Here is a 13,273-nt window from a genome sequence, read left to right on the forward strand (position 1 = left end):
CTTCTATCATTGTAGATGGGAATATTGTGCAATCTCTCCTCATCCTGGTGATTGGTCACAAAGAAATCCTGCCTGTGCAGTTTTACCAATGGGGCTGTGCTGTATTATAGGATCCTGAAGGTGATGCTCTATCTGAAGAAAGTTCTCATGTACTCTCCTTTTCATTTCTTTTATTTTTTCTCTCTCTCTTTCTGTTTTATCTTCTATTCCTTGTTGCGGTAACAGCATCGGTGGCAGGACATGGATCCTGCACAGACTCTTGGCATCAGAGGCAAGTTTGGGTTCCCAATGGTTTCTGCATTGACGAGGCAGTTCTTATGCTGACTCATAGCTGCTGCAGCAGAAGCAAGTTTGTGTTCTGGGCAGTGTCAGCAGCTAGTGCAGATTCATGAAGGTGGCAGTGGAGGTGAGTTGGGCCCAGTACAAGACCTAGTGGCACTGGCAGCAGATGCATCAGTGTAGCGGGCCTGAAACAGACTCATGGTGGCAGTGGATTCGAGTTTGGCCTGTGTGGTACCCAGTGGCATTGGCAGCGTCTGCACTGTGGAGGTCCAGCAAGAACTCACAGCAATGAGGTTTTGCTGGAAACGAAATGGCGCTAAAGATTGGTGACTTTTGTTCCAGTAGCAGTGGCACAGCGTAGGATACTCATGGGAAAAAGAACTGCAGATGCTGGAGTCGGTATTGATATAGTGTGGAGCTCAGGAACACAGCAGTTCAGGCAGCATCAGAGGAGCAGGAGAGTTGACATTTCAGGCCTAGACCCTTCATCTGGACTCTGGCTGAGGTATTTCCAAAGGGAGGAGGACAAATTCTTCAAGGTGGCCATCCCTGGAAAAGGCTTTGCAGTGGGGTTATAAGTCATTCAGAGATAGCAAGAACTGCAGACGCTGGAGTCAGAGTCAATAGAATGTGGAGCTGGAGGAACACAGCAGATCACGCAGCATCAGGGGAACAGGAAGTCGACTTTTCGGGCCAAGAACTTCATCAGGACTGGATAGGATACTCATGCATAATGAGAACTGCAGATGCTGGAGAATCTGAGAAAACAAAGTGTGGAGCTGGATGAACACAGAAGGCCAAGCAGCATCTTAGGAGCACAAAAGCTGATGTTTTGCGCCGAGACCCTTCATCAGAAAAGGGGGATGGGGAGAGGGTTCTGAAATAAATAGGGAGAGAGGGGGAGGCAGATCGAAGGCGGATAGAGGAGAAAATAGGTGGAGAGGAGACAGACGAGTTAAAGGGGCGGGGATTGAGCCTGTAGAGGTGAGTATAGGTAAGGAGGTAGGGAGGGGACAGGTCAATCGGGGAGGACAGACAGGTCAAGGGGGCGGGATGAGGTTAGGAGGTAGGAAATGGAGGTGTGGCTTGAGGATGGAGGAGGGGACAGGTGAGAGGAAGAACAGGTTAGGGAGGCGGGGTCAAGCTGGGCTGGTTTTGGGATGCTGATATGAGTTGCTGTTCCTGCAACCTTCGGGTAGCATTGCTGTGGCACTGTTGAAATTGTTCGCAACTGGGAGGTGCAGTTTCTAAGGAATGCAAGGGGGAGTTGAAATAGTTCGCGAATGGTCTAAGGAATGCAAGGGGGAATTCCCGGTTGCGAACCATATCAACTCCCCCTTGCATTCCTTAGACGACATGTCCATCCTGGGCCTCCTGCAGTGCCACAACAATGCCACCCGAAGGTTACAGAAACACTCCTATTCCGCTTGGGAACCCTGCAGCCCAATGGTGTCAATGTGGATTTTACAAGCTTCAAAATCTCCCCTACCCCTACCACATCCCAAAACCAGCCCAGCTCATCCCCGCCTCCCTAACCTGTTCTTCCTCTCACCTATCCCCTCTTCCCACCTCAAGCCGCACCTCCAATCCCTACCTCCTAACCTCATCCCGCCCCCTTGACCTGTCTGTACTCCCCGGATTGACCTATCCCCTCCCTACCTCCCCACCTATACTCACCTCTACAGGCTCAGTCCCTGTCCCTTTAACTTGTCTGTGTCCTCTCCACCTACCTTTTCCTCTATCCACCTTCGATCTGCCTCCCCCCCCTCCCTATTTATTTCAGAACCCTCTCCCCATCCCCCTTTTCTGATGAAAGGTCTCAGCCCGAAACGTCAGCTTTTGTGCTCCTAAGATGCTGCTTGGCCTGCTGTGTTCATCCAGCTCCACACTTTGTTATCTTGCTTAGGATACTCATGCCTGGCCACCAAGCCCATTCCAGAGCACTTAACAAGAAGGACTGTAAAGCCAAACACATTTTCTTTATTTTTCTGCTTTTAAATTCTACATTTTGGTTTATTTTTCTGTATTTTAAGATGGCGCCAGAGAGTGGTGACACAATGCAACATTTTTCACTTTTGTAACAAAATACACGTGACAATAGATAAATCAAATCATATCAAATCACTGTATGTAACAATCATTGTCATACAGTTATGCAGCATGGAAGAAGACACTTCAATCCAACTAGTCCACACTGACCTCATTCCCAAACTTCAAAAATGGTTTCATGTTCGACATAAATCTGACTTTATAATTCACATTTATTGTGTGAATTTAAATTTCACCATATGTTTCCAGAGTAATAGCCTCAGTCACTGAATTATCAGTCTAATGGATTTACTACAATCCACCAGCAGGTTAAGTAGGAGCTAGTGGAAGTCAGCAAGGCCAGGGTGATTAAAGAATGGATTCAGTGAAACTAAGTACAAGGGCAGCAGCATTTTGGATTACCTTTTTGGATGATGGAGGTCATTGTGGAGGGCATATCATGGTCCGTCAGCCGAGAGTGTACTAGAACTATCAAGTCTAGAGTTAATGAAAGGATAGTTGAGTGTTTCAGGTGCAGATGAGCTGAGGCAGAAGTAGAACTAGAGGAATGTTTGAGAGCTGGAAATAGGCACTCTTGGTGCAAAGAAGAAAATGAATCCCTACAGTCTGGAAACAGGCCATTCAGCTCAACAACTCCTCACCACCCTTTGGAAGAGCATTCCACCCAGACCTATTCCCTTACCCCTGCATTTCCCCATGTCTAACCCACCTACGCTAAACATCCCTGGACACTACAGGTAATTTCGCATGGCCAATCCACATACCCTGCACGTCTTAGGACCATGGGATGAAGCCCATGCAGACACAGGGAGAATGTGCAAACTCCACACAGACAGTCGCCCAAGGCTGGAATCAAACCCAGGTCCCTGGCATTGTGAAATCACGGTGCCAACCACTGAGCTACCGTGCTGCAAGCTCAGTCATCATAAAGTCAAACATCATGCCAAATTACGTAGTCTAATGTAAAGTTACAGGGTTCAATTGATTATCTTAAATTGTTTGTCAGTACAGCTATTGGTACACTCAACAATGTTCAGTTAGTTGCGCCCAATTATAGAATCACATCTAATATCAAGTTTTTATTGATAAGTTACATAGCCAGCTTGATTTGTAAAGACATCAGCCATGACATAATTTAATTTGAACCTCGAATTCAGGTAATTTAAAAAACAGCAACAATTATATATTTTGCTTCTTTCGGTAATGACTACTAGTTGTAGCCACATCGGGAGCAGTGGATGCAGTAGACTGCATTAGCAGATGTGCAAGTGATGTGGAAGGCTTTTTGGTTCCTTGGTTAGAGGTGAGGGGGCAGGTGTAGGAGCAGGTGTAGCACTTCCTGCGGTTGCCGGGGAAGGTGCCAGGGTGGTGGGGCTAGTGGGAACTGTGCAGTCGCAGAGAGCGTGGTCCCTACGGAAGGCAGATAGGGGTGGGGATGAAAATATATCCTTGATTGTGGGGTCAGAATGCAGCTGCGGAATGGCGGAGAATGATACATTGAAACCGGAGGTTAGTGGGGTGATACATGGGGACAAGAGTGATTCTATCTTTGTTTTGTTGCAGGGAGGGGATGTGAGCGCAGAGGTGTAGAAAATGCAAGCAATGCGGTCAAGAGCATTTTCAACCACTGAAGTGGGGAAATTGTGGTCCTTGAAATAAGAGGTTATTTGGGATGTTCAGGAGTGGATCACCCCATCTTGCGAGCAGACGTGGTGGAAGCGAAGGAATTGGGTTGCCTGCCACAGTTGATCAGCCTACCAATTATCATCTCGACTAACAAATGAAGAATTACCATTTTGTTGAAGCATTGACAGTTATGTGCAGTCTAGAAAGAATAGGGCACAACACTAAAAGAAGATTTTATTTCCAGACATTACCTAAAAAGATCTCACATGAAGTCATGAGTATGGTCTGTATTCAGCCTACCACAAACAACTGAAAGTACATGTTGTTTGATTCAATCAGCCAACTGTCACATACTGGCTTCCCAACTGGAACACATTGACACTAAAACTCATTCACAACATTGCTCAGTAGTGTGTAGGCAGAATTTCTTAACAGTACCCTACTAATAGAAATTACCACTCAAAAATACCAATACACAGTAGCAACTTGGTCTACTTGTGTAACTTATTGTTCAATTTTTGAGGTATTTTGCCTTTCCAGAGTAATTTGAGCTTTGGTTGGCACAATAGCTCAGTGGTTAGCACTACTGCCTCAGACTGATGAGGCCCAAGTTCAAATCCACCTTTGGGCAGCTGTCTGTGTAGAGCTTGTATGTTCTCCCTGTGTCTACATGGGTTTCCAGTAGGCGTTCTAGTTTCCCCCATTGCCCTACGATGTGCAGGTTGAATAGATTGGTCATACTAAATTGTCCCATTGTGTCCAGGGATGTGTAGGTTAGGTGCATTAACCATGGGAAATGCAGTGTCAGGGTAGAGGGTTGGGTCTGGATGGGATGCTCTTTGGAGGGTTGGTGCTGGACATGGAGACTGTACACTTTGCACTATTCCTGTACTTGAGTACATGTGACAATAAAATCTAACATTAATTCTAAAAATGTCTAATTCTAAAACATTTTCTCTGATATCTCAGCATTGAATCAAGGCATTAAAGCAGGTGGACCAGTCAATGGGGTATTTTTGCTTCAAGTTCCTTACGTAAAATGCACTTACATACAAATACTCTGGTGCAAGACATTCTCAGTATACAAAAAATTTATAAGATAAATAAGGGCTGGGATTAAATTTCCAGAATATTGATGCTCTTGCGGTTTAATATGAAAGACCTTAGAATGATTTTTTTTGGAGATTTACTTTTTTCAATCTCCTAATCGCATTTTCGGGCAGGTCTTCAAATCTAATTTTTAAAATTCAGTCATGGGATATGGACATCATGGCTGAACCAGAATTTATTTATACACACGAGTATAATTATAGTCCTACTTTCACATATCTACTTGAAAATTCCGGTGGTCTTTTGCGGCACAGATTTGATGATACTGAAAAGATTTAGCTAATGGATCAAAAAAATGTGGAGGGTAGAGGGTTTCTATCGTAGCAGTGAAAGCAAGTTCACCCAAACATATTTTCTGTATCAGTTTTAAATTGAAAACTTACATATTCGGTACACAAATCGCCAGGTCAAGAAATGCGCAGGTCATTTTGCATACGACAAAGCGAACGCTTCTGTTTGGAGTAAACATCGAGCGAAGCCGTGAGTCCGTTAATAAGCGCGAGCATGGTTGCCATGACGATGGAACACGCTCGCGCGAATTCTGTAAACGAGCCATATGGGAGGAATCAGCTATTCGAGCTGCAAGAGCTCGGCTGGATAAATGTAAACAGTTTTCCCTCGAGAGAAAAATCTGATGGAAAAATGCACAGATATTAATCAGAGACGGAGGACTTTACTGAACTACCGAAGAGTTCGGGGGAATCCAGCAGCGCAGCAAACACAGGTATATGCGAGCCCCCGGAAATAGGGTAGTTCGCACGCGGCTCCAATCCTTCCTCTTTAATCCCCATTCTCAATAAAAATTGGTAGTTTTCCTACTACCAGCACTTTAGTCTTGTATGTTGACTTGCATTGATATAGTGCCTTTCACCATCTTGGACTGGGCGTGGTCACACACCAACTACACCGTAATGAAGTGGAAGTCTTTGTAATCCCCCCTGTTCATGTGAGGGAATAACGTGTGGATAGCTTTTCACACCAATGGCAAAAATGTGCTCACTCCTAATTCTTTATGAATATAAGGAGAAGGTGCCATGGCACACTGAACCTCCATCATCTTTTGGCTAGTGCGATCAGTGACAAAAACTGGAATGTTTTGACGAAAGTGGAATTGTTTTGTGACCACCTCTGGCGAACCACAAGTGTCTCAAACTTTGCTCCTAGCTGAGGCAGCGGTATGAGACAAGCTCCTGAAGCCCTTTGATGGATAGGGCCTTCAAAGAAAGCCTTCTTCTTCCTCCCTTTCCACAAAAGCTCCCATTTCTGTAGCCTCAGCTACAGAACTACCAAAGAAAGCTACAGAAATCTTATTGTGGTATTGCAGATCCAGGTCCCTCACCTATAGCAGCCTCAGTGAGGACAGGTCACAAAATTCCTCTGACCTCCTATCAGGATGCAGCAACACAAGCATCTAAAACCAACCAGGCACCAATACACTCTGAAGAAGGGTCTAGGCCCGAAACGTCAGCTTTTGTGCTCCTGAGATGCTGTTTGGCCTGCTGTGTTCATCCAGCTACACACTTTGTTATCTTGGATTCTCCAGCATCTGCAGTTCCCATTATCATGATATTGAACCTCCTTCAATTCTCACCACGGTACTTCCCCAGACTTCGCAAGAGCTAAAAAGAAAGTCAAAAGCACCCTTTACCTATCATTTCAATGGGCAACCACATCAATGGTGTGAATCCTTCCTGAGACTGAATGCATATTCCCCTTTGAGTGACTTGGCGAGATTATTAAGTGCATTTGTGTGACCTAACCTTGCAGAATATATATCAAAACAACCTGAAATGTTGTTTACACCATGAACAATGAGCTCGGTATAGTCCTCCTGCACGCACAACATGGCGTGCTAGTATCCTGCCAGACGTAAACAACAGTGAAGTTAATTTCTAATTTTAAAATCAAACACCTTCAACACTTTAGGATACAAGCATCTTTGGGAAATTCCCAATCAGTCTGAATTAACTTTTATTTTTTGTTTTAAAAGGGTAGTGAAAAATAACAAATCGTCATGGCCCCGACAGGTGGTGATGTTCCTATACATCTGCTGCTCGGCCTTCTAGGTGGCAGATGTTGTGAAATTGATATTTGCAATTGAAGAAGGCTTGATACATTGTCACAGCATATCCTATATCATGATTCCAGCTTATGGTAATATTAGACAAGTCATATCTCAGAGTGAAACCTGGCTTATTCCATCATATAACAAAGTGTGAAGCTGGATGAACACAGCAGGCCAAGCAGCATCTCAGGAGCACAAAAGCTGACGTTTCGGGTCTAGACCCTTCATCAGAGGGATGAAGGGTCTAGGCCTGAAACGTCAGCTTTTGTGCTCCTGAGATGCTGCTTGGCCTGCTGTGTTCATCCATCTTCACACTTTGTTATCTTGGATTCTCCAGCATCTGCAGTTCCCATTATCTCTTATTCCATCATATATTTTAGTTTTGAAGTTTGGTTACTATGGTTGCCAGTTTCTGAACATGTTTATATGATACTGTAAATCTCATCTTAACAAAAGAACATAGTTTATTACAGGAAAGAAATTTATATGTACATAATATACACAGTACATATAAAAGACAATTTGGAACGAAAAATAATCTTTTCCTTTAAGGACATACAATCCCAGTGAAGAAGCTTGACAAAAATCCAGGACAATTTTTTTTTGTTATTCATTTGTGGGATGTGGGCGTCACTGGCTGGCCAGCATTTCTTGCCCATCCGTAGTTGCCCTTGAGAAGGTGCTGGTGAGCAGCCTCATTGAACCGCTGCACTCCTCCAGCTGTGGGTTGACCCACAATGCTATTAGGGAAGGAATTCCAGGATTTTGACCCAGCGACAGTGAAGGAACGGCGATATATTTCCAAGTCAGGACGGTGAGTGACTTGGAGGAGAACTTGGAGGTGCATGCCGACCAAAGTGTCAATCCACGCTACTCCCATTTCCTTGCACTTGACCCAAATATCTGCCGACCTTGTCCTTCTAGATGGACAGGTGTTGTCTAGCAGCTTTGGTGAATTTCTGCAGTGCATCTTGTAGATGGTACACACTGCTGCTACTGAGAGCCAGTGGCGGAGGGAGTGAATGTTTGTGGGTGTAGTGCCAGTCAAGCAGGCTGCTTTACCCTGGATGGTGTCAAGCTTCTTGAGTTTTGTTGGAGCTGCACTCATCCAGTCAACTGGGGAGTATTCCATCACACTCCTGACTTGTGCCTTGTAGACGGTGGACAGTCTTTGAGGAGTCAGAAAGTGAATTACTCGCCACAGTATTCCCAGTTTTTTTGCCTGATCTTGTAGCCACTCTGATAATGTGGTGAGTCCAAGGAGTTTCTGGGCAATGGTAACCACCAGGATGTTGATAATGGGGGATTTCGTGATGGTAATACCATTGAATGTCAAGGGGCAGTAGTTAGATTGTCTCTTATTGGTGATGGTCATAGCCTGGCATTTGTGTGGCATGAATGTCACCTGTCATTTGTCAGCCCAACCCTGGACATTATCCAGATCTTGTTGCATGTTAACATGGACTGCTTCAGTATCTGAGGAGTCATGAATGGTGCTGAACATTGCATAATCATTGGCGAACATCAGCACTTCTGACCATATGATGGAGGGAAGGTCATTGATGAAGCAGCTGAAGATGGTTGGACCTCACACACTACCCTGAGGAACTCCTGCAGAGATGTTCTGGAGCTGAGATGATTAACATCCCATAACCATGACCATCTTCCTATGTATCAGATATGACTCCAACCACCAGAGCATTTGGCCCCTGATACCCATTGATTCCAGTTTTGCTAGGGCTCCTTGATGCCACAGTCGGTCAAATCCAAATAGGCAGTATTGTGGAGAGTGAGGAAGGCTATCAGAAATTGCAGGAAGATCTTGATTAGCGGGGGAAGTGGGCCAAGAAATGGCAAATGGAGTTTAATACAGATAAATGTGAGGTTTTGCATTTTGGAAAGTCAAATCAAGGTTGGAGTTTCACAGTGAATGGCAGGGCCTTAAGAAGTGGAACAGAGGTACCTTGGAGTTCAGGTGCATGGTTCTCTGAAAGTGAAGTCACAGGTAGACAGTCAGTGAAAAAGGCTTTTGGCACATCGGCCTTCATCAGTCATGGCACTGAATACAGAAATTGGGCATCGAGTTGCAGTTGTACAGCATATTGGTGAGGCCGCACTTGGAGTATTGTGTTCAGATTTGGCCTTGCTATTGGAAGGATATTATTAAACTGGAAAGAGTGAAGAAGTTTAACAAGAATGTTGCCAGGACTCAAGGGACCGAGTTATAGAGAGAGGTTGGACCACCTAGGACTTTTTTCTTTAGAGCATAGGAGACTGAGGAAGTATCTAATAGAAATGTATAAGATCATGAGAGGCATGGATAGGGTGAATGCACTCAGTCTTTTTCCCAGGGTTAGGAAATCGAGGACGAGAGGACATCAGTTTAAGGTAAGAGGGTAAAGAATGCATAGGAACCTGAGGGCCAACGTTTCTTCCACAAAAGGTAGTACGCATTTGGAATGTGTTGCCAGCAGAAATGATTGAGGCAGGTACATTAACAACATTTAAAGGCTTTTGGACAAATACACAGATAAGAAAAGTTTAGAAGGACATGGGTCAAGTGCAGGGAAATGGGAGTAGCATGGATTGACACTTTGGTCAGCATGGGCCAGTTTGGGCCAAAGGCCCTGTCTCTATTCTGCAGGACTCTATGCCCCTATGACAAAACAGCCCTCTTATGTGGGCACCACATTCACAGGCATTGAGTCCCTTCACTACCGATGCACAGTGGCAGGAGCGCGTAGAAAATGAACAAGGTGCACTGCAGAAATTCACCAAGCTTTTAAACAGCACCTTCTAATCCTGAGGCACTACCATATGGTAACCTCCACTTTTTGCAACTTCCGTCCAAGCAGTCACCACCCTGACTTGGAAATTTGTGACCATTCTCTTTGTGTGTTCTAACTATCAGCAATAAATGCTGGCTGAGCCAACACACCCATATCCTATGAATAAAGAAAAAGTGTGTCACTTCTATCTTAACTCTTTAATTTCTTACTTAACTGGCAAGGTTACAAGCATTTCATTTCCATGACTTTTTTATATTCATTAGAGGTGATTCTCTCTATTACTGTCCATTATTTTCTATTACTCCAATAGGATACCCAGATACTAGCTACTTCATTGATTTTTATTAACTGAACTTTAAGAAAACCTATGTCAACTTAAACCATATAAGCAGTTTTTAAGTCTTAAAGTTTGAGAAGATTTGTATCTCGGGTTGTAGATGAGGTTGTAGACATGTTCGCCGAGCTGGTAGGTTTGGATGCAAATGTTTCGTCACTCTGCTAGGTAACATCATCAATGCCGTCCAGTCAAGCGTCACTGTTCTGTCCCCGCTTGTCATTTATATGCCTCGATTTACTGGGGTGGTTGGTATTTCAGTTCTGTTTCTCAGTGGTTTGTACACAGGATCTAATTCAAAATGTTTGCCAATTGAGTTTTGGTAGGAATAGCGGCTCCACTGGAATTCCATGGTGTGTCACTATTTGGCATATGCAATTATGGATGTCATTGGCTGCAACTGGTTTCAGTTGTGTAGAACAGTTTTGTGATAGCAGAAGGGCAGCTTATCTTTTTGGCCATCTAGGCCTTCAGAGTAAGAAAAAAGCCTTAAAACTGAGGTTGTAGACGTGGTCACTGAGCTGTTGGGCTTGGTTGCAAACGTTTCATCACCCTATTAGGTAACATCGTCTGTGCGCATTTGGTGAAGCTTCAGTGTTCTGTCCTGCTTGTTATTTGTATGTCTCAGTTTGCTGGGATGATTGGTATTACTTCACGTTATGTTTCATATTGAATTTGACCCTGTTGACAAAGCAGTGTATTTTTTGGTGGAGCTCTGGTTGAAATACCAGGCTTCTAGGAATTCCCTGGCATGTCACTGTTTGGTTTGTGAGATTATGGCTGTGTTGTCCCAGTTGAATTCATGTCCCTTGTTCCCCATGTGTAGTGAGTCAAGTGAGAATTGGTTGTGTCTTTTGGTGGCTAGTTAGGTCTAACGCCATCTGTTGGAAGGTGTCAGTGCGTTAGCTTCTATTGAGGATTAAGGGCAGCACAGTGACTTGGTGGTTAGCACTGCTGCCTCATGGCACATGGATGATCCCTGGAATGGTAGGTTTAGCGTATGATGAATGGCTAAGGAACCTGGGATTGTATTCATTAGAGTTTAGAAGGTTGAGTGGAGATCTAATAGAAACTTACAAGATAATGTATGGTTTAGATGGGGTGGACACTAGGAAGTTGTTTCCATTAGGCGGGGAGACTAGGAACCGTGGGCACACCCTTAAAATTAGAGGGGGTAAATTTAAAACTGAAATGAGACGACATTTCTCAGCCAGAGAGTGATGGGCTTGTGAAATTCATTGCCGCAGAGTGCAGTGGAGGCCGGGACGCTGGATACCTTCAAGGCAGAGATCGACAAATTCTTGATCTCAAAAGGAATTAAGGGCTACGGGGAGAGTGCAGGGAAGTGGTGTTGAAATGCCTATCAGCCATGATTTAAATGGCGGAGTGGACTTGATGGGCCAAATGGCCTTACTTCCACTCCTATGTCTTATGGTCTTATGGTGTTCTGTCCCGCTCGTTATTGATATGCCTAGGTTTGTTGGGGTGGTTGGTATTACTTCCTGTTCTTTTCTCAGTGGTTTGTACACAGGGTCTTCCAACTAGCATTCCATCAACAAACAGAACCAAAAGTAATAACAACCACTCCAGCAAACCGTGACATTTAAATAACAAGTGGGATAGAATATTGCCGCTTCACCAGAGGAGCATTGATGATGTTACCTAGCAAGGTGACAAAACATTTGCAACCAAACCCACCAGCTCAGCGAGCATTTACAACCTCATCCGCAACCCAAGCTACAAATCTTCTCAAAAACTTTAAGTCTTACACAATTCACGTAAACATAGGATTTCTTGAAGTTCAGTTGGTAAAAGTCAATGAAGTAGCCAGTATCTGGGTTTCTTCGTGGAATAATCAAAAGTAACAGATAGTAATAGAGAGAATCACCTTTGATGAAGGTAAGAAAGTCACAGAAAGGAAATGCTTGCAACCTTGTCATTTAAGTAAGAAATTAAAGAGTTAAGATAGGAGTGATACTTTTTTTTCTTTATGCATAGGATTTGGAATTGCTTGCTCAGCCAGCATTAATTGCTGATACTTAGTTAGAAAACACAAAGAGGATGGTGATAAATTTCCAAGTGAGGGTGGTGAGTGCTTGGAGGGAAATTGCTAGTAGTGGAGTTCCCATATATCTTCCTTATCCTTGTAGATGGTAGTGCGTCAAGGTAAAAAGGTGCTGTCGAAAAGCTTGGTGATTTTCTGCACTGCATTTTGTTCATCTTCTATATGCTGCTACCATTTGATCGGTAGTAAAAGGAATCACTGCTTGTGAATGTGGTGCCAATTAAGGGAGCTATTTTGTCATACAGTCATAGAGCCCTACAGCACAAAGACTGGCCCTTTGACCCATGCCGACCAAAATGTCCATCCACGCTAATCCCATTTCCCTGCACTTGGCCCATATCCTTCTAAATCTTTCCTATCTCTGGATGTGAGTTTGCTCGCTGAGCTGGAAGGTTAGTTTTCAGACATTTCATCACCATTCTAGGTAACATAATCAATTCCTGGAAGCATGGCATTCCAACCGGAACGCCATCAACAAACACATTGATTTGGAGCCCATCTACCATCCTCTGAGAAAAAGAACAGGAAATGACATCACCAACCCAAGGAAACCAAAACAGATAAATAGAAAGCGGGACATAACACCAGCGCTTCATCGGAGGCTCACTGTTGATGTTACCTAGAATGGTGACGAAACATCTGGGAACAAACCTTCAAGCTCAGTGAACCAGCTTACATCTGGAACAAAATAAAGACCCACTCTCTTGTGGACTGAGAGGAGAAGAGTGCTGTGTTGGAGGTGAAAGGAAGACGTCGGGTTGGCTGTGCACCCTTGCAACCAGTGGATCTTAATGCTGGCTTCGGCCTAACGCTGGTTCAGGGGAGCAGCCAACCTGCAATGATGGCTGCGGCAAGTGCCCGTGCCCCAGGTCAGGGGGTCCAGAACACCATCCGTGTTTCCGTAAAGAAGGTGGATGAAGGTGCACCTGTGGACCGCACCTTCTTCGTGAAGA

General features: G+C 44.3%; 1 protein-coding gene and 1 long non-coding RNA gene across 3 annotated transcripts in view; one reads left to right on the top strand and one right to left on the bottom strand.

Moving 5' to 3' along the window:
• Nucleotides 1-5,552, bottom strand: part of LOC125465477 (uncharacterized) — a 66,671-nt gene extending 61,119 nt beyond the window's left edge. For both annotated transcript variants that reach the window (XR_007250253.2, XR_007250254.2), the window contains exon 1: nucleotides 5,451-5,552. This is a non-coding gene — a long non-coding RNA (uncharacterized LOC125465477). The remainder of the gene's footprint in view (nucleotides 1-5,450) is intronic.
• A 67-nt stretch (nucleotides 5,553-5,619) lies between these two features.
• The window catches only part of LOC125465474 (uncharacterized), a 39,684-nt gene continuing 32,030 nt past the window's right edge, over nucleotides 5,620-13,273 (top strand). Inside the window, exon 1 of the mRNA XM_048559064.1 lies at nucleotides 5,620-5,791. Within this exon, the coding sequence (XP_048415021.1) occupies nucleotides 5,702-5,791 (90 nt within the window). The 5' untranslated portion in view covers nucleotides 5,620-5,701. The remainder of the gene's footprint in view (nucleotides 5,792-13,273) is intronic.

Source organism: Stegostoma tigrinum, chromosome 29 (genome assembly GCF_030684315.1).
Source record: "Stegostoma tigrinum isolate sSteTig4 chromosome 29, sSteTig4.hap1, whole genome shotgun sequence".
NCBI lineage: Eukaryota > Metazoa > Chordata > Chondrichthyes > Orectolobiformes > Stegostomatidae > Stegostoma > Stegostoma tigrinum.